The 25,327-nt window shown below is 37.7% G+C and overlaps 1 protein-coding gene across 3 annotated transcripts in view; it reads left to right on the top strand.

Moving 5' to 3' along the window:
* Nucleotides 1–15,027, top strand: part of LOC138102978 (3'-5' RNA helicase YTHDC2-like) — a 30,100-nt gene extending 15,073 nt beyond the window's left edge. For 2 of the 3 annotated variants that reach the window (XM_069000834.1, XM_069000836.1), the window contains 17 exons: nt 100–196; nt 278–365; nt 457–537; nt 1,463–1,545; nt 2,554–2,659; nt 2,795–2,914; nt 3,279–3,551; nt 3,997–4,123; nt 5,108–5,313; nt 5,735–5,930; nt 7,062–7,171; nt 9,128–9,417; nt 9,821–9,998; nt 10,910–11,110; nt 12,978–13,160; nt 14,341–14,444; nt 14,595–15,027. In XM_069000834.1, coding sequence (XP_068856935.1) covers nt 100–196; nt 278–365; nt 457–537; nt 1,463–1,545; nt 2,554–2,659; nt 2,795–2,914; nt 3,279–3,551; nt 3,997–4,123; nt 5,108–5,313; nt 5,735–5,930; nt 7,062–7,171; nt 9,128–9,417; nt 9,821–9,998; nt 10,910–11,110; nt 12,978–13,160; nt 14,341–14,421 — 2,420 coding nt within the window. In that variant the 3' untranslated portion in view covers nt 14,422–14,444; nt 14,595–15,027. The remainder of the gene's footprint in view (nt 1–99; nt 197–277; nt 366–456; nt 538–1,462; nt 1,546–2,553; nt 2,660–2,794; nt 2,915–3,278; nt 3,552–3,996; nt 4,124–5,107; nt 5,314–5,734; nt 5,931–7,061; nt 7,172–9,127; nt 9,418–9,820; nt 9,999–10,909; nt 11,111–12,977; nt 13,161–14,340; nt 14,445–14,594) is intronic. The other variant, XM_069000835.1, reaches the window with a different exon arrangement.
* Nucleotides 15,028–25,327: the final 10,300 nt, after the last annotated feature.

The following is a 25,327-nucleotide window of genomic DNA, read 5'->3' on the forward strand; positions in this document are numbered from 1 at the left end:
ACTAAATGAGTAAAATCTTCCAAGTGCTAGTCTACACAGTACTGATATATATTTTAAGTGATTTTGTTGCTTAACTCTGCAAGCCTGCTTCTTTTTCAGGAGCAATTTTAATATTTCTTCCTGGATATGATGAGATAGTTAGCCTGAGGGACCGTATTCTTTTTGATGACAGGAGATTTGCTGACAATGCTCACAGGTAAAGCTTCTAGTTCCTATGGTTGAGGTTTTCATTGCTTCTTTTAATGTGCACTTAAATGTGCTCTTTGTCTTGCATTAGATATCAGGTTTTCATGCTTCATTCAAATATGCAGACTTTGGATCAGAAGAAAGTGCTTAAAAGTCCACCTCCTGGAGTGCGCAAAATAGTGAGTTTTAGAGGACTTCGTCAGATATGATATTAATCTATTTTGTCTTTGCTTTTAATTACAGTTTGGTTGTTTCTTATTTTATTTGCAGATTCTTTCTACAAATATTGCAGAAACCAGCATTACAGTCAATGATGTTGTATTTGTTATTGACTCAGGCAAGGTGAAAGAGGTATGATTGGTTAAAACTTCCTGTGGCAAGTAAAATTCCTAGTGTTATTCTGTAATACACAATAATTAAATTTTAGAGTAATATTTTTTTATAGTAGGCTGAGAGTTAGTGCATGTCAAATAACAAAGATCACTGAGAAGTTTTGACATTCCTTTGTTGTATGACAAATACTGTAAATAATTAGCTGGTAATAAACCTGAAAACTGTTGTAGATTGAAATGTTGATCTTTCTTTTTTAAATTTAGAGTTTCTGTTAGTTTTTTTAAAACAAGTGCATCTGTTTAGACCGCCGTCTTCCTGAGACTTAAGAGAGCATTGGGAGTTCCCTTTGTCCTACTATTGTGTCAAGTCCAAATCTAATCCATTAAGTTTTTAAGTATTGTTTCTGATGTGTTGAATGCCTATTCCCAAATACTTTTTAAGGAAAAGTGATATAATATAATGACGTAGTTTAAGACCTATTATATGTCTTTGAAAATGAAGTTGGATTTCATAGGGTGATCCATACCAAATTTGTAAAGTTCTCATGGTAATACATTTTTTTCTGCAACTTTTCATCAAATGCAGGAAAATAAGGATGTATTTTCCAGGTGAGACAATGAAGAAAACTTTAATCAATATAATAACATTTTTTCTCCTGATTTGTGATAATTCAAAACACAGTCCATATATTTTATTTACTCAATTACCTACAGACTAGAAAACTTCCACTTAGGAAACTAGCACAAAGATAAGGCAAAACGGGTATGGTAAATTCAATTGCAAGCAAGTACTTCAGAGCACAGGTTTGAGCCAAAAGCTGCTAGTGTTTGTTCAAATTATTTTTTCTGTTTTTCAGAGAACTTCTGTTAATAGCTCATTAATAACTTTTATTTCATGTATCATGTTTAACTGTGGTTTTATGTTCCTTGCTTTGCTTTTACAGAAGTCTTTTGATGCACTGAGTTGTGTTACAATGCTAAAAATGGTGTGGATTTCAAAAGCCAGTGCTATCCAGAGAAAAGGCAGGTAATAAATGCTTCATACTGATTTTTATTTTGCAAATGTCCACATCCCGTATGTTAAAAGTACAGATCTACAGCAGCCACACAGGGTGATGTTTCTAGCTGAGGCCAGTATCATGTTGAACAATGGCTAATACTTCTTCTCTGCAGTAAATTAATAGTCAGCATGTATTTCCTTGCAGTAATTTCCCAAGATATAGAAAAGTGACACTCAGGAATATCCCAGAACTTGCGTTACATCTAGGTTGCTGCTCCCCCATGAACTTTTCCTCTTTCTGCCATGTAGCACAAACAGCCACAGTAACTTGTCTGTGGGCAAAGGATTGCCTTCTGCTAGTTTTTGATTGAAACCGTGGCATCCCTTCTTTAGAAGTGACACTGAGCAGTGATTCCTTATTGACCATCTCCAAAGTCTTCATGACTTAACAGGCCATGATCAGGCACAGTGAGTGAGGGCTGAGAAGTTACTTATGTAAGTAGCAATAAATGCCTGTTTGGAGACATGATACTGTCATTATCCTCCAGGTTTTTGAGCCTGAATTGTGAGCATGAATTGTGAGCATTTACTGTCTCTGTTCCTTCATTCACACGTTGTATGGTCTTCATTCTACCATTTACATCTAGAGTAACTTCTAACTAGGGAATGTGAAGAGGAAGAAACAAAGTTTGCAACTTAGATTCCTAATGGCACAAGATGGCTGAGATTTGGATTGATCTCAAGTTAGCAAAAAAATGATATCACTTTATTTAGATAGGCCTTATTTTTTTTCTCCAGTTTTTTTAGTGTAGGGTTAAAATTATAATAATTATTTAAGATATTTTTTAATAGTAAAATTATATAAATTTACATACTGTCAAATTCATCTGTGGGACTTCCTCTTAACAACAAAATTACCATTCTCTTAGGCTGTCTTCTGTATTTGCCTTCTAAGTTTGGGTGGGTTGTTTGTTTGGTTGGGTTTTTTGAAAATAAAATTCTGATTTTCACAGCTTCCAATATTTTATTTTCCAGGGCTGGGCGCTGTCAGCCTGGAGTCTGTTTTCGTCTCTTCAGTAAGCTCCGATTTGAGAATATGTTGGAATTTCAGACTCCAGAACTTCTAAGAATGCCACTTCAGGTGGGTATTCACTTAGAAGTTACAACTTTTAAAAAATGTGTTATCATCAGACTATACTAGTAACTCCAAAAAAGTGTGTATCTATTTTCTTTTTCCCAAACCTTAATAGTATTTCTTTTTCTTTTTAACTTGCAGGAGCTTTGTTTACACACAAAACTTCTGGCTCCAAGTAGTTGTCCAGTTGTTGACTTTCTTATGAAAGCTCCTGATCCTCCACCAGCTTTAATTGTGAAAAATGCTCTTCAAATACTCAAGGTCAGCAGAGGAATTGGTTTAGATGGGAACTGTGTTTAATCAGTATTTGTGGTGTGGTAACTTATCTTACTGACTTTTAATTATACTGAAAGTCTTGTTCAGTTACTTAAGGATGCTTTGAACTTCTGTTTGTTTTCATTTTGCGTGTCTGTGTGTATGTATTTTTCCATGTTAAGGGAAGGGACTACTGTAAAATCTTGTCTTGAACTGAAACTAATTTGACTTGCTTCTTTAGTGTTTGGGAGCAAGCCTAGGTAACGTCCAATATTTGTATCCTTTCTGCTTTCATTGTAAATTAATTTTGTCCCCTTTCCCCTTCTGCCCCTTGTCCCTACATCTCCCCCTTTTCTCTTTCTTCAAATAGACTATAGATGCCATGGACCCTTGGGAAGATCTCACTGAACTTGGTTATCATCTCACTGAATTGCCAGTGGAGCCACACCTTGGTAAAATGGTGTTGTGCGCTGTTGTTTTGAAGTGCCTGGATCCTGTTCTTACCATCGCTTGTGCTCTTGCCTACCGAGACCCTTTTGTGCTGCCCACGCTGGCCTCTCAGAAGCGTGCAGCCATGCTGTGCAGGAAGCGTTTCACTGCGGGAACGTTCAGCGACCACATGGTGCTTCTCAGGGCTTTCCAGGTATCCTTTCAGAACAAGGACTGTTCACAAGAAATCACACATCAGAGTAAATGATGTACCAACCAAACTGGATGTAGAATGGTAGACTGTGGCTTTCCTGCATATTGGACTCACAAGATTTCTGAGGGAACACATTTTCTCTGATCTTTTCAAAGCTGGTTAAATTTTGAAAGTTCTAGCAAGATGCTGCTTTATATCCTGCTACATCGGTAACTTAAAAAAGCGATCTTGACATAACGATCTCTTTAATAACATCAGAAGCTTAAAATAACATAATTATCATTATGTTTAGGTTAGGGAATGAGGAAAAAATCTAGTAGTTAAAAAAATCAAGTTTGATACTTAGGTTAATTTTATTGATCTAAATGTAATTTTTAAACCTATGCATTTTTTAGTTTTAGATGCTTAAATTAATAGGCAAATGTTAAAAAATTATTCTTTACAGGCGTGGCAAAAGGCACGCAGTGATGGCTGGGAGAGAGCCTTCTGTGAAAAGAACTTCCTGTCTCAAGCCACAATGCAAATCATCGCAGGAATGAGAACACAATTGCTTGGCCAGCTTAGAGCCTCAGGTAAATATATTGGAAAAAGTTCTGACATAATTTTAGAGTTAAGTGTATACAAATTGTAACAAGAATAGTGTTCACTTGTCATTTTCCTTCCTTAAGTTGGAGAAGACCAATACATACTCATGTTGGGCATGGTGGAGACGCTAGGGTGAGGAAACATGGCTGGGGAACAGCTGGCATAACTGAAAGCACTGTGATGGTTCACCATCCTGCTGGGTTGCAGTGTGAGGCATGTTTCCTTCAGTTTTTATGTTCTAGAAAATTTTTTCTTGTGACAGTTGTTGAAACGTTCAGACTCTAGGTTCTGAGGCAGAGTCAGTTAATTTCAGCTCAAGCTAGATGTCCCTGGAGAGTGTCCTGAATAAAGAAATCCCTGGGCCTTTATAGCCTTACTGTCAGTGCGCCCAGTCTTCACGTCCCCTGCTTGTGCCTCGCATGTTCCTCTTGATCCAGTGGTAGTTTATGGTCTGGGGTCTTCTACCGCCTCACTGGATTCTTTCTCCATGTCCAATGTGGGCAGCTCCTTAGCTGCTCTTATATTCCAGCTTGAGCCAGCCTTGGGACCCTCCAAGGTCTCATCCTTATCCAAAGGTATCCTGTCTTTCTCTGTTTCTTTCCCTGCTTAGCCATTCATGCTAACAAACAGTTCATTTAAAATTCACCTACACTAGGTTTTGAGCAGGGCTCACTCATGCTAAGCTGTAAGCAAGTTACAATTACACTTGAACTACACTATATCTAATATTCTGTTAAGTAAAGAAGTATCGTAAAAAGGAATTCTGTTCTACATTGGTATGAAACCCCTTACCAGGAAGGATTTCAGTGTAACGTTTCTTCTTGGTGCTGTTAGGGTTGGCAGTTGTGAAAAATGAAACTAATTTGTAGTTTATTTCACTTCTTTTTTTTTCAAATTCCTTCTGAGAAGCAAAAAAATAGATCTTAAATACAAACAAGTATAACATAGTTTTGACCTCTTTTTTTTTTCAGGTTTTATTAGAGCCAGAGGAGGAGCTGATATTAGAGATGTTAATGCTAATTCTGAAAACTGGGCTGTAGTTAAAGCTGCCTTAGTGGCTGGGATGTATCCCAATCTTGTGCATGTAGACAGAGAGAGCCTGGTTTTAACTGCACCAAAGGAGAAGAAAGTGAGATTTCATCCTACCTCTGTTCTCAGTCAACCTCAGTATAAAAAGGTAAAGCCACTTTGAACTTTGTAGAAAATATTTTTTCTGGCAAGTGATAGAATGAAAAATTGGAGTTGGTTTATTTTTCCAATATTTCAGTTAGTCCTGCTAAGTGGAACAAGACAAAATGGTAAAAAGAAAAAGCTAGTTTTAAAAGTATTTTGAAGATGTAACAATCTCTAGTTATTGCTATGAGGAAAAAGTTCTGCTCTGAAGCTGATATTTCTTTAGATCCTCTTTTAAAGCAAAATATTTTGTTTCAAGGTGATAGGGTAAGTTGTGAGGTTGAATTTTCTTGTGCTTTTTTTATTCATGTGTATGTAAATATTCATGTATTTATTTCTACATACATAAAATAAGACTTAAGTTAAAGTTTATTTTAAGTACACATAGAGGATAAAATAGCCTAGTCTTATTTGCTCCTGCACAGATTCCCCCAGTGAATGGCCAGACTGCAGCTGTTCAGGCACTCCCTACAGACTGGCTTATATATGACGAAATGACGAGAGCTCACAGGATAGCAAACATCAGGTGCTGTTCTGTTGTAACGCCCATCACTGTGGCACTCTTCTGCGGACCAGCTAGGTTACCAAGTAATGCTTTACAGGCATCTTCATCCTGTCAAGGTATACTGAAGTCTGGATTTGGAGCGTTTACGTTGGTGTTATTCTAGTATGTGATTTGGCAAACTTATTTTTCAAGTATACGTTCTGCATATTTTGGCTAATTCTTACAACGGCAGAGCTATATATAGTTCCTGTAGCTGTTCAGGAGTAGTTTGTAGGCTCTGTAACAAATATCTTGAGTTTTGTGAATCCTTGTAAGTTTATATCTATAAATTAAACTTCTACAGTTCTGGAGTCTCAGAAATTACAGTATCGTTTTTAAAGAAAAAATGCAACCAAAATATTTAAAGACAGTACTAATGCTGAGAAGTGTACTATGTATGTTTTTTCTACAGCCTAGTTTAATTGATATTTTGAACCAGATGATTCAAACTGAGTAATGTAGTTACAATTAATATGACAAATAATCATGTTTCTTCCAGCTGACACATGCATTTTAAACATTATTTTCTAGTGATAACTTTTAATGTCAATTAGCCATATGATTATCTAGAAGTAGTAGGGAATTTATTGAAATTACATTTTTTTCATATTTAAATGGAGTGCTGTAAGAATAGATGCAAAAATAATCTATCTATTGTCAGTTCTGTAGAAATATTAGTTTGAATTGAAGTAAGAGTCCAAGCTATTTTGAAGCTCTCCTGTCTTGCTCCTAAACTGTTACCTTTAAAATGGTGTTAATGCTAATGGAATTGCACTTTGAAAAAGAAAAAGGAATCCTAAATAGCTGTGTGTATATATAATTTTTTTTTTCTTTATGGGGCTTTAAATATACTGTTATACTAGGATACAAAGCATAGAGCAATGTGTGGTTTTATAAATAACTTAAAAAAAAAAAATTGATAGTGGCTTATTATTGATGAAGGTACATGAAAGAGTCAGATTACATCAGTACAGGTGTTTACATAGTAGGGCCCTTAAGAGGTCTGGGAACTTGTTCTCCTAACTGAAGCGAAGACTTTCACTGGGGTGTATATGCAGAAATGGAAAAGTGTGTTTACAAATGTTTACATTTTAAATGAAAATTTAGAAGGAAGATTAGTTTATTGCTGGTAATAGAGTAATGTTCAAGTTTTCGTATGTAAGTGTAAATAATACAGAATGTTAATGCACTTTTTGTACTTAATTAAGGAGATGGGGTATCCAGTGATAGCAGTGACAGTGAGATGGAGGACAGAACAACTTCTAATGTATCACTACTGAAGCTAGATGAATGGCTCCACCTCAAACTGGACTCTGAAGTAAGTAATCTATCACTGTCACGCTTGTTCCGTGTAGAAGAATATTTATGCCATATCATCCTAAATGATTTTTAAAACAGTTGGATAACCAAAATTTTACTGTAAGAATGACTGTCATGGTCCCTTCAGGTCTCTCAAATTTACAGGAGAATGTACTATGTGAGTTAACCTTTATTTCATGAGTTCAGTAAGAAATATGAAAAGCATACAAACAGGCTCAATCTCCTTTTACCCAGGCTAGTCAGTTGTGTGAATTCACATATTCAGCATCCAAGTTGTAGGGCTTCCTATGGGTTGTAACAACCCATAACTCTTAAATCTTGCACCTGTGAGCAAAAAGGAACAAAGAATTAGTTACCTAGTCAACTGTGAGAGTGCTCATCCTTCTTCCTCTGTCGCGGTGTGGTTGTCCCGCATATCACACTGGGAAGCAGGAAAGCCTCAGCAGTCAGCTGCTGTTGGATCTACTTCAGAAGCACTTTGAGTAAGCTGATGTTTTATAATTTCCATCCTGGCAGTTTGATCCATTTCCATAAGTTAGCAGATTCTAAAGAAACTGCCAGACAAAAGGAAACGGCTGCAGGGAACAGCAAGCTGCAGGTGGTAGTGGCTGCATAATGGCCCTTCTTTGTGGACCCCTGTATTGCCTGTGTGGTGCTCCCAGCACACTAGGCCTTAGCTTGAACTGGATTAACCAAAATTTGAGGAGGAGTTGAGAGAACAGTCAAAATGGCATATTGTATATTTCCTTTTCTGAGAGGGTGACTAAAGTTGCTTGACTTAAATGGAGCACCTGAAACTGCAACGGCTGAAATTGCTGTCAGATTTTATAAAAAGAAGAAAAAAGCCCCAACCTTTGAAGACACAAGTTTTCCCGTTGTTGACAAGCTCTGACTGTGTTAGAAGGTAGAGTAACCAGAGGTCTTTTCCATCAAGTATGACTAAAGAGCCCATGACACTGAACCGTGCCGTAAATCTAAGTCCCTCTGGATGGGAGAGAATTTGGTGAAAGTCCTTGCAAGGAGTTTCAAAGATAAACGGAGACTTTTCCTTGAGTTTCAGTGCTTCCAGATAGTTGTTTATTAAGTCTTATCAGAGGAACAGAGCCACTAGCATGACCCAAGTACAGCGCAGAGCACAGAAAAGCAGGAGTGAGGCCTCTCTATCAAGATTTACACAGCCTTTTAAAGATATTTTAACCAATAGTTACTAAAAACGTACATTATTTTCACTTTCCTACCAATTATTCAGTAACACGGGCAGGAGCTGCGGAATTTTCTATCCAATCATTCCAAACTACTTTTACTGAAGAATATGGAGTAGTAGAAGAAGGAGAAGAAGGTTTAGAGAACAACAACAATCCTCCATTTTGATATTTTTTACTCTTATCTATTTATTACAAAGAGAAGCCCAAAACCTCTAAATTTTTCACCCTGTGACAATCTTACATAGTAATCTATCATCTAATTCATACCACTGTATTTTCTAGTTCTTGTCTGACTGTTGGTAATTTTTTCCAAGGTTGGAGGCTAAAACAGTGTTGTTCAGGGGGGTAAGAACCCTTAAAAACAGGCAGAGAAATATTCTCGGCACTCTGGGTTCCTACAAGCCCATAAATACAGACTGAATTAGCAGGAAGGGCATTAGACACGAAGAAACTGCTTTTAAAGAAAATACAAATTTGTGAAGTGAAAAGTGAAAAATCCTGTGTATTTACAATACAATTTTAAGTTTTGTGCAGAGCTGCATGAAATGTTTTAGGAATCACCTTGCACCTGCAGAAAGAAAAGATAACAGCTTAATTTAAACATGAGGTTTTCTTCCCTTCTCTGAGACTGTAGTCTTGCCTTTCAGTTTGTCAGAATGCCAGCTGCTGCCTGAGAGGATAGACATAGCGTACCCTTTGCCTAACTAATAACGTTTATTAGACTTTAACAGAACTGAAATTTATTACAGGCTGCTGGTTTGCTGTTGCAACTCAGACAGAAGTGGCATAGCTTATTTCTGCGTCGTATGCGAGCTCCGTCTAAATCATGGTCTCAAGTTGATGAAGCAACTGTAAGAGCAGTTGTAGCTGTTTTAACTGCTGAAGAACAGTCTGCAGGTTTGCAGCAGCCTTCAGGAATTGGTCAGAGACCAAGACCTGTGGCTTCTGAAGATCATCTTTTAGCATCTGCATGGAGGTCAACTAACAGCAGAAAAAGTACAGCAGAAACTGAATTCTCTGACTCCTCTAATGCTGAAAAGTAAGCTGTTGAGATCTTCAGAGACTGTAGCTTGTAATTTATTTACCTATAAAACCATCACTTGAATTTCTGCTAGTATTAAGAAGAAAGAACCTATATAAATACAGCTGAAAGCTTTGATAATGTCCTGTGCTGTGATTTCACTGAGAAGTATTTTGTATAAATGCTGGCTGTTTGGGAGAGCAATCAGAAATAGTGTCCATGACATGCTGCTTGGGAAGTAGCAGAAGAGGTTTAACTGTAACACTCAGAATGAATGCATGCTTTTTTAATGTAGTGTTTAATGTGTTTTGGAATTACTGTAATATATGTGGTCATCCAGTAGGCTGATAAGTAGATACAAATTTTTCTGTGACCTCTCGCAAAACTCACGGTCTGTCGTGTATCTGCGTTTACTTTTTAGAGTTCTAATGAAGTCTACACGTCCCATGCTTCATCAGCCAAAGCAGTACAAACGAAGAAACATTTTGCACTCCAAACAAACTTCAGATGACAGATCAGATCAGTCATCAATGAAGTCTGCAGACAGCAGTAGCCTTCCAAGCCCCTGTGCTAGTCCATCCTCTCCAATATCTGGAAAGGTAGAGTTCTCATAAATATATGACCCTGTTCTTCAAAATTAATAGAATCTCTTGCTGGTATCTTTCAGCAGCTATCAGGTATTGTGTTGATAAATTAAGAACATAACTTAGATTTTCATTGTTAACAACTGCATAGTGTTTCTTTTGGAACTGAAAATCAATAATAGATACCCATGTTATACTAGTTTAATACAGTAAAAATATTATTCTTTTCAGAATTCTGAAGTAAAGCTATTCAAAGTAGAAAAGCCATCCAATTTTTGGGGAGTTTTTGTTTTGTTTTTCTTTTTGAAACTTGGTATAATAAATAGTGACAGTGTATACAGTAACATGAACTCTGTGGATTCTATCTTCTTCTGTTTCTGTAATAGCATACATTGGTACTGATTCTCTTAATTTTTGTGTTATCTGCCTCATTATGACTGCTTGGCAGTTTTTTTGATGATTATTTTAATAAAGCATACATTTTTAGTGAGGTTATTTTCATAAATCTCATTAATATTTTTTTAATTCAGCCAGTGTTACAGGGAGAAAATTTGTTTTTCTGAAGATGGAAATGCAAGTAGTGTGCTGCAGGCTACAGTCTAGGGTGATTAATTTTGTGTCATCTGAAGGTGTCTCAGACTTCAAAGAATTGTAATTAATCACTAGACTCTTAGGTCTGTTCTGCTGTAATTGTGTACTGCCCCTCATGAATGAATTATAATTTTGAAAAGTGTGTAAAAATGTAAAATAGATGGAAAATACACTTTTAGGTCAATTCTGACAGGAACAGCTGATAGATAGCATGTTTCTTGTATGATCTTGGAGAAGAGAAGAAGAGCTCAGTGAAGGGTCTGTCTGCATGTGTGTAAAATTTCAGAACTAAAGCCCAGTTTATTTTATTGTATTAATTAATTTAATTCTTTCAGGGTTCTAAATCGCCTTCACCAAGACAATACATGCCAGTTCGGTACTTTATAATGAAAAGTAGCAACTTCCAGAACATTGATATTTCTCAGCAGAAGGGTATATGGTCCACTACGCCGAGTAATGAACGAAAACTGAATGGAGCCTTTTGGGAGAGCTTAGTTTACTTAATATTTTCTGTTCAAGGGTCTGGACACTTCCAGGTGAGTCCTTAGCTGATACCAACTGTTGGTGCTGGTTGATGGTTTAGGAGAGTGCAGCAAATGGCTGTGTATAGTACGGAGGGCTTTGCTAATGGCTTCTGACCTTCTGATAGGTAGAGTACTATGCCAGTGTCTCTGGTTGCTGAAGAAAGAGTACTTTTTTCTTCTCCAAAATAGTCCCTTTTAAAGAACTCAGTTTGTCCCTCAAAGGTTAAAGCTAAATTGCCTCCAAACATAATGAGTCAGAATAATGCTTCTACCCTACATAAATGCTTTAAAACAGCAACAATGGAGCAAAAAAAAAAATCTGTACAAATTTGCTGCCTTTTTTTTTTGCATACCAAAATAAATGTTGTAAGTGAACAAAAAGATACAATCAAAGTCACAGCTTTCTAAGGCCAGGGAACTCATATGTCTTTAAAACAAATTTTAATAAAAACTGTTTTGCTGGAACTATAGTTTCTCAAAGTTAGGAAACTGGAAAGTCACAACCGTGATTCTTCCAAAACTGTCTTGAGTTCACATTTAGTGAGGTATTTATCAACAATTTGCTGACAAATTTGTGGCCAGTTTAAAGACTTGACCTGCTAGTGCAAAGTTGCAGATTAGCTGTGTTGTAGAGACTGCTAAACTCAACTATTCCAAGTAAAGAAACTTCAATTTACCTCTTCATATGTTATAAACTATTCATAGAAGTCAGCTGAACTTAAAATTCAATGAACCAGTTGAAATGCAGAAATCTTGGTGATACCACTGAAGGACTGTGGTGAAATGTACATATATGTACAATGATTTGGCAAATGCAGATGCCATACTGGAAACTAATTTTCAGCATGCCAGTTGAATCTGAAAATGGGCTGTTGTATTGGAGCTCTTAGACAAGAAAGCTGGGAGGGGAAGACACACTGAAGTCAGGATGTAGGTGGATTATGTTGCCTTGCCTTTCCAGTTTTGACAACTCACTGGACCTTCATCGAAATATGAGATTAACATTCCTAATAATATTCCTTGTCTCAGGTGTCTCTTTAATTTCCACCTTTATTTTTCCTCTGTTCCTTTTGTTAATTTGCATTGATTTTCATTTAAGGCTTGAGCTGTCGAAGACTTCATGACTACCAGCAGTGTGTGCTGGTAACTTTAGGCAGTGCACTGCATCTCTTGGACTCCTAAGTCATAACTGGAGTAAATTTGCCTGAACAGTTGATAAATTGTGCATGGCCTGGGTTTAGTTTTGGTTTCTTTGGGGGAGGGGGGGTTTATATTTAAAGAGCATCCTTAGATAAGTTAGATGCAATCTTGGATTTGTGGTTTCTTTCATTTTCTTCCTGAATACTTTTGTTGGAATTTCTTTCAGCTTCATTGAAGAAGGAATTTTAGGCAGCTTTGACTCTTTCTTTGAAGAGCAGCTACATACTTTTAATTGTATATGAAAGTTTGTTAACAAAGAGGGAACAAGGGAAGGAATGAATGGATTTTTGAAAGAATTTTGTACAAGTAGCAAGGAATAGCTGATGGACACAGAACATTTATCTTTGATACCTTGCACTTCAGATGTTTTTACAATAACTTTTCAACCTCTGTTACAAAGCTTAAAAAAACCCTTGAGTGGTAAGTGTGAGAGATGAATTGAAAGACATCCTTTGCAGTCAAATTCTAGAAGGTGTATTTGAAGTGGAAAAAACAAATCATACTTCTAACTTTCTAGGTGTAAGTATTTTGGAAGATCCAGCTTCGTGTGGGTGAGTGTTTGAATCGCCTTGAAACTAATTTGAAAGTTTCATATGAAGTCCACTCATTTATTTAATTCCAGGATAAATAGATATGCTTTCATTATGTCTGTTCTTTCATATTTTGATTTTTCTTCCAGGGTTTTGCTAGAATGGGTTCATCAATAGGATGTGAGAAAAGTCAGGACTGGGGATCTGCTGGATTTGGAGGTGTATTTAAGGTGGAGTGGATACGCAAAGAAAGCATTCCTTTTCAGTTTGCACACCATTTGCTCAACCCTTGGAATGACAATAAGAAAGTACAAATGAGCAGAGATGGCCAGGTAGTTTTTCTCTTCTAAAGTCTTAACTTGGTAGAACTGTGTTTTGTTTGTTAGCTTGTTCAGCCATGAACTCAGCTGTGCTCATGTACCTGTTAATCTGAATCACAGTTCCTTGGTGCTCATTGTACCTTCTGCTAATGCAGAATTACTGTTGAAGTAGTGGATTTGTTAAACCAGTTTCTTGGTTGATGTTGTTTAAAAAAATATTTAAAGCTGGATTTCTCCAAAATAAATGTGGTTTTGTTGGCTTATTTTTAATTTGTGGAGGTTTGTTTCCTGTTTGATTCAGATGTGTTCTTTGAGATGAGATAGTCTGTCATACCCAAATAACTGTTCTTAATTAGAGGTTTGCGTTTTCCATAAAGCCTGAAGAGAATCTTGGTATTTGAGGAAGAATAAAGCTTAGTACTGTTCTCCAATTTGTTAAATCTAAATTCAGCTACAAAAAGCCAGAAAAGAATTGGCCAAGAATTCTCTGTGGCAGTTTCTGCGTTCTCCTCACTCTCCTCCCAAAACATTTCCTTGGTACAAGATTCTAGAGCTAAATATTTTGTATCTTCTCACTGCTTCCCCAAAACCTCTCCAGTTGTAAAAATGAGGAAAGGATCACACTGTAAGAACGAGGAAAGGATCATAGCACATATTGAAGTTGACAGTGCTTCTCTTCTAAGTGGCTTTTAAGACCTGAAGAATGTCAACAATATTGAAAATAAGTGATTTATATTAGTATCTGTGATTCCACCAAGAACCACTGCTTTATCTGTGACCTGCCTTATCACATTCTCTACTGCACTTAATGGAATGAAACTTAAAAGATGTAGAGAATAATGATCTTTAGTTAATAAGGAGGTGATCTGTGGAAGGCATGAATTATATGGTGCATCTGTTCTTGTGGTGTGTTAATTGGGAATTCTTTTCTGGTAACTGACATCTTGCCTGAACCAAAAAAATCCCAAGAAACCTATAAGCCAGGGTTGCTTATGAAAGTTTTTAATCTGCTGTTGAGCACTTTGTTGTAGGGATACTCCTAATATATGTCACAATAGCAAAAGTAACAACTCTTTCAGAAAGACTGAAAGTGTTCACCAGCAACCTCTTGTAAGTATGTTGTAATAAACAGTTTTTATATGCCCAGGGGCAGCAGTGCTAATAACTTTTCTAATTTCCTGATCGTTTCTAGGAGCTGGAACCACAAGTTGGAGAGCAGTTGCTGCAGCTTTGGGACCATATTCCTTTGGAAGGAAAAAGCTCAACTGATTAAGCATGTCAGATAATGTGATAGAGGTAGTTACTATTTCATGTATTGCTTTCTGGTTTTATGATACAGGAAGAGGTATCGACATACGCTGTATCATTACAGTACTATCATTTGTAGCTTGTGGAAGAGCAGGTACACGAAAGACTAAATATTTTCTTCCTTTTGATTTTTTCTAGCTGACATTGTTGAAACATCAGCTCTAACCACTAGAACCAGCAGCATGCCTACAATACCAAGACAAGGAAGAAGGTGGCGCAACAAACAAACTCCTGAAGCTGTCGATCATAATGTGCAGATAGCAGTGGAAAAAAAAGAGGGAATTATGTTTGTTTCAGTGTTTCCTTGTTGTAAAAAATGTCAATAAGGTTATCCACCAATCTTTTTTTGACTGAATTATTTTTTCTACAGTAGTGTGCAGATATTTAAAAGTGTGGTAAAGTTCAAAACTAAGTTTAAATCAGTGCACTACATGTAAGTTGTTTGTGGGTTTAAAATAGCGCAGCAGGCAATTTACATTTAAAGTGTTCTCAATCCAGTAAATGTATGAAAAAAACAGTTTAATGTTAATTAATCATTCTTGCAGTTTGAATAAAATAAATAAATAGAGAATAGATGTCTCCAGATATGTTGGGAGATTCCCTAAGTGTTTGGTGAACTTCTGTATGCACAGTACAGGAAAGAAGGATATATTCATGCAGACAATTAGACAGCTGGAGAATGCTAATTTTTGAATTTTAATTTAAATACCGAAGGGAAAGGAGTGTGAAACTTTAGAGTGTGGGTTGGTCCAGTGGTGTTTCCAGTTTCAGTCTTTTTTTTTGCCCTTAAAAATACTCGCACTTTGACAAGGTGAAACAGTCTTTGAGAGGCCTGTGGCCAAATACTATCATTAACTTGACCATTGTTATAAGATTTCTACTTCTTTTATAAAAAATAAAAAATAATTACCGGTACGACTTCCTTCATCTTTCAATAGTCTTCAATTTTTCTTTCTATGCCTCGTCTTTCAAGTTATTTTCTTTCTTCTGTACTACTGTTGTTTTGGTTTATTGGGCTTTTCCTTAGTCATTAATTTACTGTAATGTGAGGCTGTTACCAGTTCAATCTGCTCACTGTCAGCAAAAATGTGCTCATTCTTAGGTTAAACCGAGAGCTTTTTCTGTGTTTGAGCTTCTACTTAGTTTCTCATGTCTTCTCAGGATGTTCTCACAGTTCAGACTATCCCAGGTATTCAATAACTCTGGCATAGCATCATTAGAAACTTAAGTTAGACCTGAAACAGGCTACTGCAGGACCTGATGCAGTCAGTAAAAAGGCTGCCAAGGATATAAATGGCTGTGAAAGAGAAGGAGATGAAAAAGGTATCCAAAGATTTTTAAAAAAAGGAATCTTTAGGCGTGGAAAAAAAAAAATTAAAAATGTATACATTTTCATCTTGAATCCAGAACTGAAGACTCCTTTGAACTAAGTACTGTTCTTTAAAATCCATCTCTGTCTCTTTTTTTTTTCATGGGAGACATTACTAGTTTAGCACTCTATTTAATTTATATAAAAATAGTCAAGATAACCTACAAGAACCCTGCATTTTGTAAACAGGCCTCCCCAGGAATAGCTGTGCATGGCAGGTTCTGCTCAAATCCACGTTCTGGCTGAGACAGCAGATGGATTTGTTTTTAGCTGCACTGCAACCATTGTCTCTCAAATCAGTTGTAGGAAAACTGTCTCTCTCAGTGGGAATGCGTTCTGTCAGTTTTTTATAGAATCATAGATGGAGTTGTTTAGGTTGGAAAAGACTTTTAAGTTCACTGATTCCAGCTCTTAGGATAACACTGTCAAGTGTGACAAAATAGCCACTTAATCATTAAATGAGAGTTAGTTGTTGAGGATGCTGAAAGTGAAAAATGGGGAGTATCTAATGAGAACGAAAAATGAACAAAAGACCCACCAGATCAAGAAAAGAAAAATAGCACATTTTCTTAGTAGAAGATGCCAACATAGCAGACTGAAAAACAAGAAAATAATTGGTTGGATGTGTACTAAATGTCTGTAGGAAAATAAAAAATCAGCCAACTTAGGTACCTGACCTGCTAGTCTGCTCTCAAATTTTCAGTAAGTACTAAATATATAAACTTTAATTAGTTTTTAGCATAAGTAAGATTGGGGAAGATATTTGTGATTAATTTATTGAAAAAAATAAACAGGAAATCACACCCATTTTCTGATGCTTACCGTAAGAAATATTTCTGAGCTTTCTGCACAAATGAAGATAGATTGGTTCTCTGCTGCTTTAGTTTTTCCAGGACTACTCGTAACTTCTTCATTGTTTTGTTTCATTTCACACTTGAACTGTTTAATGTGAGCCACAGAGAAGACATGATGGTTGTATATTCTGTGGAATTACTGGAAGTTTTGTTTTTCACCTGTAGAATGTTCCCACCAATATTGAAAGCTCAGAAAGGGTCAGCCTTTCTCTGTTGCCAGACTTTTGTCATGGATGTGTTCACAAAACAGAGAGTTTCTAGTTTTCAAGCCTTTCTTTGCAGGTGAAGAAAATGACTAGTACATGATGAAGGGAAATGACAACTGAACATCTGCTTTGAAGACTTTTGATTTGCCCTCTTAGCACATTGCTTCCGAAGACTCATAAGCCTTGACCTCTATCACTTGTTTTGCCACTTCCCTGGTAACACAATCACTTTGGGCCTTTGATGAGTATTCAATATGACACCAACTCTCCCTTTATCATCTCTTGAGGGCAGAAGCCATTTGGCTATCTGAAGATTTCCTCTTTTTAAAAGGGAAGTTGGATGATGATCCGTATCACTAGGGAAAACCACAAAGTGACATCTGCAGAACAGTAATTAAGAAAAGCCATGCCAGGTATTGGGATAAAGGGAACTGTTTCTGGCTAGCGTGTCAGAAGCCTTCTCATTCCTTGGATTGGAATGGGAGAGAAACAGCAGCTTATTATATGGAGAAAGTTTTTTGCATTTATTTTCAAAATGGCTGTGCTGTTGCTATCATTGTATGAAGGTTACTATGATTTGTCTCTGTATCTTCCTTATCTTGGTTAACTTGTGTGGATCTGACAGCAAGAATGTGGTGAGGAGGATCTTCCTTGCTGCTGAAACAGTGGCCATGTGGTGTGATAACTCTTTTCCCTATGATTTCGCTGCATCAGCTGTCTATTGAAGTTGGAAGAAGAAATTGGTAAACTTTTTACAAACATTGCTTTGTACACTTTAAACCAAGATACGGAGCATATGTTGAACATATAGTTTGGTTGTGAAAACTAAGGTGCTAGTCATGTCCTCTCTGACTGCAGCCCTTTCTCTCTACATGACCAAAGTGGTCATTGCTGTTCATTAACATGGCATTTGGAGGAATCCTGATTACAAGGACCCTAAGAGGTAAACTTACTTCTTTGTAAGAGTAGAAGCTGGCATGCATCTTTTTCTCCCTAGATTGAAACTGAATGAAAGGAGGAAGAAAGTCCGTACTAAAGTGTTCAGCTTCTGAGTGTTCCCATTGCACAAGGTACTCTTATTTGGCAGAAACTGGATTTTGTGGACTTGGTGCTTTTCTCTAGCTTTCAGCTTTTTTTTTTCTTTTTTGTCTTCATGCTGTCCAATAAGATGTATGAAGCATTATGTAATGAAACAATAGATAAAAGCATTTGTATTGATGTTGCCTGAAGTGACTCTGCAGTTGTTCTGCAGTCTCCTGGAGCATTCTTGGCCCCACAGGCCACTGGGATGTATCTGTTTACTGTTTAATGGAACCGTAAAAGTTTGGGTTTGGTTCACATCTACTGGCGGAGAGAAAGTGCTGAGTAATAGAGGTAGAACAAAATAGTATCTCTGAATTTGGATGATCTAAGGACCTCCTTGCTTAATTTCAGGTGAGGATAAATACAGCATGGAGCTAAGATCCAGATCCAAGCTGGAGAGATGCTGAGTTCCACAGTGGTTCCTGCTTGGTGTGTTTGTTAAAATAGATGTCTCTGTCTTTCCTTTACTTACTTGTAGTCTGTGAATCCTGCTGCAGCTGGGCTTTTGTACTCTGGCTGGATTGCAGGTGATTAGTACCAAATACAGAAGGGGTGAATCTGGCTGATGGACTGCTTCTGGAAGTGCTAAAATTAGAGGAAAAAAACAGCTGTCTAACCTTTGGTGATGATCCAAGGCCTAAATGAAGTATAAGGTGTGAAGTGGCCTATTGTGGCAGGCAAAACAAATAGACCTTGCTAGAGAAGTATGGTGAAAGCTTAGAGAATATCTGCTAAAAACTCCTCAGGATTGTATCAGGTGTGGAAAAGGGTGCATATGCCAGATTCAACTGGGGAGTAATGTCAGGGAGCTGGTCCAAATAATTAGGTCCTGGTTGTTGTTTTTGAGGGTTATTTTGTGTGATGTAGCTCCTGTACTTGATGTAGGTCTCCTGGGATGCACAGTGGCCTACCAGGCTGCTGATCTTCAGTATATGAGAAGGCTCTGTTTGGGAGATGACACTCAGATCCTTCTCATTCTTCTCAGGGCCTGGTAGAGGCATGCTGTTGATGTTCTCCTCCATGTGGGGCAATGACAGTGCTGCTTCCTGGTTGCTCAGGGAAGCTGCCACAGGCAGGCTGTGTGCCTGGTCCTGCGTGACTACTGGCTGCTGGCTGGGCCTCTGGATCCCGACAGAGACTACATGGGAGACGTGTACAGGAATACAGCTCCTGTACACCGTGTATGTGTCACAGGATGAGGTGCAGCGCAGTGTGGCCCCCAAGCTCTGAGAGCTCGTGGCTGTGCCCTGCTCACGACGATTGCCTCAACAGTTGGAGTTCGCCTTCTCCTCCATTGGCATCTCTGTGGTCCTTTCCTGCAGGACCAGTCCAGGAGATTCCCAAAAATGACTGGAGGAAAACTTCTTGAGACAAAACTTCCATTAGTGTATCCATGATGAAACCACCCTTTGTGAATCCCCCCTTAAGGGGAAGGAAGCATCCAAGACTCATAATGCTCGTGATCAAAAGGACCAACAGAAGTCACAGGGTCTGCAAAAACTCACCAAGTTTTACTAGTAACTTACACACTTGGCATGGAAATTGATATGTTAGACCCTAGCCTACCCTATATACACATGGCAGAGGGTTTGGGAGAAAGGGGTAGGGTGAAAGGGAGAGAAAAAAAGATCAGCAGTCCTGGTTCCAGAATCAATCCAGATGATGATCCGAATATCATTCTTGATACCAGACTTGATCCAGCTGATGCAATGTCAGTCCTGGTTTCAGCATCCATCCCACTGATAGGGTATCAGTCCTGGTCCAGTATGGATCCAGATGATGGGATTGCACTCCTGCTTCCAGTGTCCATCCAACTGATGGGATGTAAGTCCTGGTTCCATCATTGATGCAGATGATGGGATGTCCATGTCCTGGGAGCACTGCCCAGACTTGAGTGGGGTCCTGAAGACAGGTTTCTTGCTTCCTATGCCAATTAGCTGTCATGCACGCTCCTTTCTTTGAGACGTTCTGGAAATGGGTCAGAGGCTTTGTGACTCTTGCATGGTCTTGACTCTGCCCTACAGTCCACACTCACTTCTCGGCTTCATTCCTGCTCTTTTGCCGTACTCCAGTGACTAGAACAAGGATGTTTGTCCCAGAGCAGTGGTGTCCTACCTCCACATGGCCCCCTTCTCCAGTCACAACTTGTTCTTTCTCATGTCCGGTTATTACCAGCAGTGCTGGGTTTCTCCCAACACAGCTCTCGCATGTTTTTACCAAGAGTCCTTGGCTGACTCCACAGCCATCTGGCTATCAGTGTTGTAGACACATACACTGGCCTCTTATCTTCGGGGATTCTCCACCTGCTCAGGGCCAGCCAGCATCTCTGGGGCCCGGCCTGGTGCTGGCAGTGGGGCACTAATCCTCAGGCCGTCCCCTCATGGGGGCAAGAACTGAACTTTATTGGCAGGAAAGGCAAAAATATGGTCCTTCCAATGTAGTTCTAAGCAGAAGAATTTGGGAGAATAAGCTTTAGCAAGCCTTTAAAGAGGCAAAGCAGTTATGAATATGCTGAAGGCAACTTCCAGAAAAGAGACCATTTTGTCAAGGTGATTCTTCTCTGCTTAAACTGACTGCAAGGTAGTTTCGCTGTCTGAATACTTTTCTTGCTTGTAGTACAGATTTGTGAGGCTTCTCAGTATAAGTTATAGCTGTATTCAGTGTTTGAGCAAGCTGAAAACTCCAAGTATGTCCACCTTTGAGAAACATTTTAGGGAACAGCTCAATGTGTCTGGCTTTTAAATGTGTGTTGCCTTTTACTTACATTCAGCTCAACATAGCAATGGCATTTAATTTTACAAGGCTCTGAACACATCTTCAAAAAGTTGGTATATTTCCTTTTTAAAAAAATATTTAGAAAATATATACTGAGTTAGTCTCTATTTTGTATTTCTGCCTTATAAAATTATTGCAAAGTTGAACAGAGTATAACTGGAGTGGTGGTATGGTCTCACAGAAATAAACACTTTAATAATGATTGCAATAATAAGTGATTTATTTGGGATAAGCTTATCTACAAAGGAGATCTCTATCTTTATTCTTAGGTATCTCAGAGTAAAAAAAAGTTCTGAAGGAACGTATCCATTGGACTATATGAGATGCTGGTAAATATGAGGTTTAATTCTGTGATATGTACCAGCCTAGTTTTAGAATATAAATTGTAATCAAGATGCTGTTTCCACTTAATAGGTCTGGAATTCTAGACCCAGACCTATTCTAGATTCTAGCTGGGAGGTTTTTCCTGAAAATGTCTGAGTTTCCTCTTTCTTAGTATTTTATATGTAAATTTAATTCTAATTATATTTGATATTACTGAAATAAATTGATCTGAGATAATGTGGTCTAAAAGGCTAAATTTTCCTACCCAAAATTATATCGTTACTTAATTCTTAAACAATTAATCAGTATCTAAAAATCTTCTTACATTTCTTTAGAATGTCCTATTTCATCTTAGGAACTGTTTCCAATGTAAATAACAAAAAGGACTGTTCCCCACTTAAATTTTCTTTTTTTCTTCCCATCAGCCTTCTGTTTTCAGGTTCTAATCAGCTTTCTGGAAGCTCCTGTAAGCACACATGATCACTAGGTGGTGATGTTCTGCTGAAGAAAAGCTTAGAATGTGAGAACTACAGATTCATGAATAAAAGATAAAAAAGGCCGAGAATGTAGAGATTGCAATTATTTAGTAATTGTAGTTTTTTCTTTACAGTTTTGCAAAATTTGTAAGTTCAGAGGGGAAAAAAGCCTTTTTCTGGTTCATTTATTTCAATTTGACAAATTATTTGTTATGGACCTTAACTTGAGTAACGGCCTTGTACATGAATAATTGCATCTTCCATCACCAGGCAGTTAACACTAGTGCTGTACAGATCTTGGGAAGGTTGGTGGCACCTGATACTGCATTTTCAAAGCTTGAGTTTAAAAATATGCCTGGAGTCAGTGTATGGAAGGGAGTAAATAAAGTGCTGAGGTTGACATGTAGTTATGAGACATTTCTGTTTTCATAAACCTATTTGCTTTATGTTTTTCTGATCTATAAGGAGGTACAAAAGTGTTCCTTAAAACCAGGATGGTCCTCCCTTGAATAACAGGATAATTTTTGTGTATGTCACAGGCAATACTGTACAGGGTACTTGAACTTTCAGAGGAATCATCTTTTCATAATTTTGAAACGGATGTTAAAACCTCTTCAATTTTTTCCCAAATATCCCATTTCTTGTTATCTCCCAAAATTTTGATCAGATGGGTAGAATATGCATTTCCAAAGTATAACAGAATTCTTGGTCTTTACCACTGTATTAAAAAGAAGCTGAAAACACACATTTAGTTATTTTCTGTCTGGCAGTAGTTGCTTACAACTTATGTTACGAAACTTGGGAGAATATGGAGCACCTGTATACTAAAATAAGTTAATTCAGTTCTATCTGCCTTTTTATATATGGTTTTCTGTAGCATGACTCTCATTTTCCAGCAAATGCAAATACTTTCTTTAGAGTGACTACCATTCCTACTTCTGCAAAATTATTTGTCTTTGCAATCTGCTTAATGTAGACTAATAAGGAGCAGAAACACACTGGAAGCTATGAAATAATGTAAGAATCTTCTGGATAGTCGTCCTTGCTCTTGTGAATTATCAAGAATTTTAATCTGTAAGCACAATATTTTGGACTGGATAGGCACAAGGGGAAGGAAATAGTCTCCTGAGTCTGCAGCAAACTGTCTGGGAGTTCCTACATGTCTTTTGAGAATTGTGCATGTGTGAAATGGTAAACCAAAATTTTCCACCCAGATCCCATTCCTGCCAATTGCATTTCAAAACTATTCTCTGAGGTCTCATTAAATTAAAAAAAATAATAATTTTTTCCTCCGTTGGCTCTGCCCCTAAAAAATGCTTTCTAAGAAAGCATAAATGCCCAAAGACTTATGGCTACCCACCAACCTCACAAAAAACACAGTCAGTTTTGAAATGCAGACAATAGAGGAGGGAGAGGGAAAAGCATTGGGTAGGTACGTGCAAAAAGTTTTTCCAACTCTAGTGATGTCTGTGAGGCTTGTGGGGTAAAAAATAAAATAATCAGCATTTTTATACCAGCAGAATAAATGTCTGGTGCAAATGCAACTCATTCTGACAAACAAGTCAATACAGTTTATTTCATTTGTGGCAGTAGTAACAAGCTGTGTCAGCATAGGCAGTCTTGCTGTGTAAGCTATATCTGTCCAGTGGGGGTTCACTAACTTTATCTGCTATAGGCTAGGCCTTTTAGAGGAGCTTCTTGCTTACTTACTGGCAACACACAAAAAATGAGATAGACATTAGTGACTTCAAATTTTCATGTGATTATTAAGTTCAGCATTCATCCCTTTTAAATGTCGTAACTATTTCAGCATTGCTGTGGATACTGATGACACCCCCTGATATGGAGGTGGCTTTTAGGCAAAAATCAAATCACAATATGCTGGCTTGCTTTTTTCCTAGCAGAAAACACACACCCTTTGAGCAGTTCCACAGCTCTTACTGCCCCATCTGAAGGCTTTGTCTGTTTTATGCCGTGTCTAATCATGCTGCAAATGGAAGATTTTTCCGGAGTGGAAAATACCAAGATTCTATTACTGATCATATCTTGAAGACAAGAGTGCTGTAAGAGAGGCATCCCAACTCTATAATGCTGAAATCTTAAGAAACTGCTGGACATCCAGCAGGATGCTGTGGAATTAAATTAGGAGACTACTATAAAGATGCCTGTGTTTATTATACATATTTTTAATTTCATGGTTTCATTTAGAGCCAAGTACAAAGTTGTATCCAACAGGAGAGGAGGAAGCTCATCCCTCAGCTTACCTGGGTTTATCACGTCCAGAGGATGAGTCCTTAGCATTTCAGGTGAGAGGAGCATTTAGCAGGAGTCTGTGGTTATCCAGCATATTTTTTCATTTCACCCGAAATATTTAGTAAGAAAGTGAAACAGCACCTTCTAGTACATTCTCCTTGCAAGGAAACATTTTTAAATCCACAGGCTGCTGGCATTTAGTCCTTTGAACAGCTAATAACCTTTGAAATGTCCTCACTCATAAGGAAAATCTGTTACATTTTCTGAAAAAAATAGGTGTTCAGCTAGGCTTTCCATATTAAATATTAGGATTTGGTTGAAAAACAGGATTCATATTTATATTTGAAAATTGTGTTTCCACTGTAAATGTCTGAATTCTGTAATAACATTTGAGTTGTACAGATTTTTAATGCTGCTACTTAGGAACTCTGCAGACTTCACATCTGGAATAAATGCACATCATCTGAAATCATGATAATCTTTTAGGTTAAATTTTTTTTTACCCTGACAGAAAGCCAATTTTTAATATATTTAGTTATGCCACACTTTTTCCTTTATTGTGAAATATTAGGAAAAAAGCCACAATTTAAGCTTTGAGGCTCCTGCCTGTACCCTCAGTAAAATAGCTCTGCTTCTCTTGTAAGCAATCATGGTAGATCTCATAATAGCAATATTCTTTGAGTTTTATTGCAAAGTAATAAAATGCTGAAGCCTGTTAACTCTGATTGTGATGCATTCAGAATGGCATCCATTCTTCCAGCACTTAACTGATCCTACTTTTGAGTGAAAGGAGATTGTGGGCATTCAGTTAACTTCTGGAACTGGAAACAGCCATCAACAGCATTCTAATGCCAGGGTTGTGCACAGGTAACTGCTTTTGCTTCAGTCCTTTCAGGCAATACTGGGTAAAATTACTGCCAAAAATCAGTCATAAAGTGCTTTTTCTCCTGCTGTGGGAATAGTGGGTTTAGCATAAGAGTTCTTTTACTTAGTTTTTCTAGTTTGGAAGTTTTTCATTCATGAAAGCCCCTAGAGATGTCTGTGAAGTTAAGCCATTCTGGTAATGCCAATCCCAGCCCCAACGAAGCTGTTGTGGGAACCCTGTGGAACCAGAAGGCTGGTTCTGGAATGCCTGGTTGCGCAAGGCAGACCTGTGCCTACAGCAGACCTGCCTGCAGCAGGATAGTGAAATCAGCATCACGTCCTTTAACTTGTCAAAACCCACAAATACAATAAGGGCATAGCATAGACTCTTTGCTCACTGGGAACAGAAACCTTGTGCTACAGTTTACACTGGCCAGATTTTGCATTTGGGAGGGGTACTCTCTTTGGGTCTAGGATGGATATAGCTGTTAATTTCATGCCTTTTTGTGTAATTGCAATCAGATGGCGGTCTGTCCTTTGATACTACAGAATTCTGAACTGGTGATAGAAAGGTAAAGAGTTCTGCACATTAAAAACTGTTTTCTACCATGTTTTGCACAGCTAATCAAGGTAATAGAGGAGTTTTAAGGATTATGGCAATCTGGAT

This window comes from Aphelocoma coerulescens, assembly GCF_041296385.1.
Source record: "Aphelocoma coerulescens isolate FSJ_1873_10779 chromosome Z unlocalized genomic scaffold, UR_Acoe_1.0 ChrZ, whole genome shotgun sequence".
Taxonomy (NCBI): Eukaryota; Metazoa; Chordata; class Aves; order Passeriformes; family Corvidae; genus Aphelocoma; species Aphelocoma coerulescens.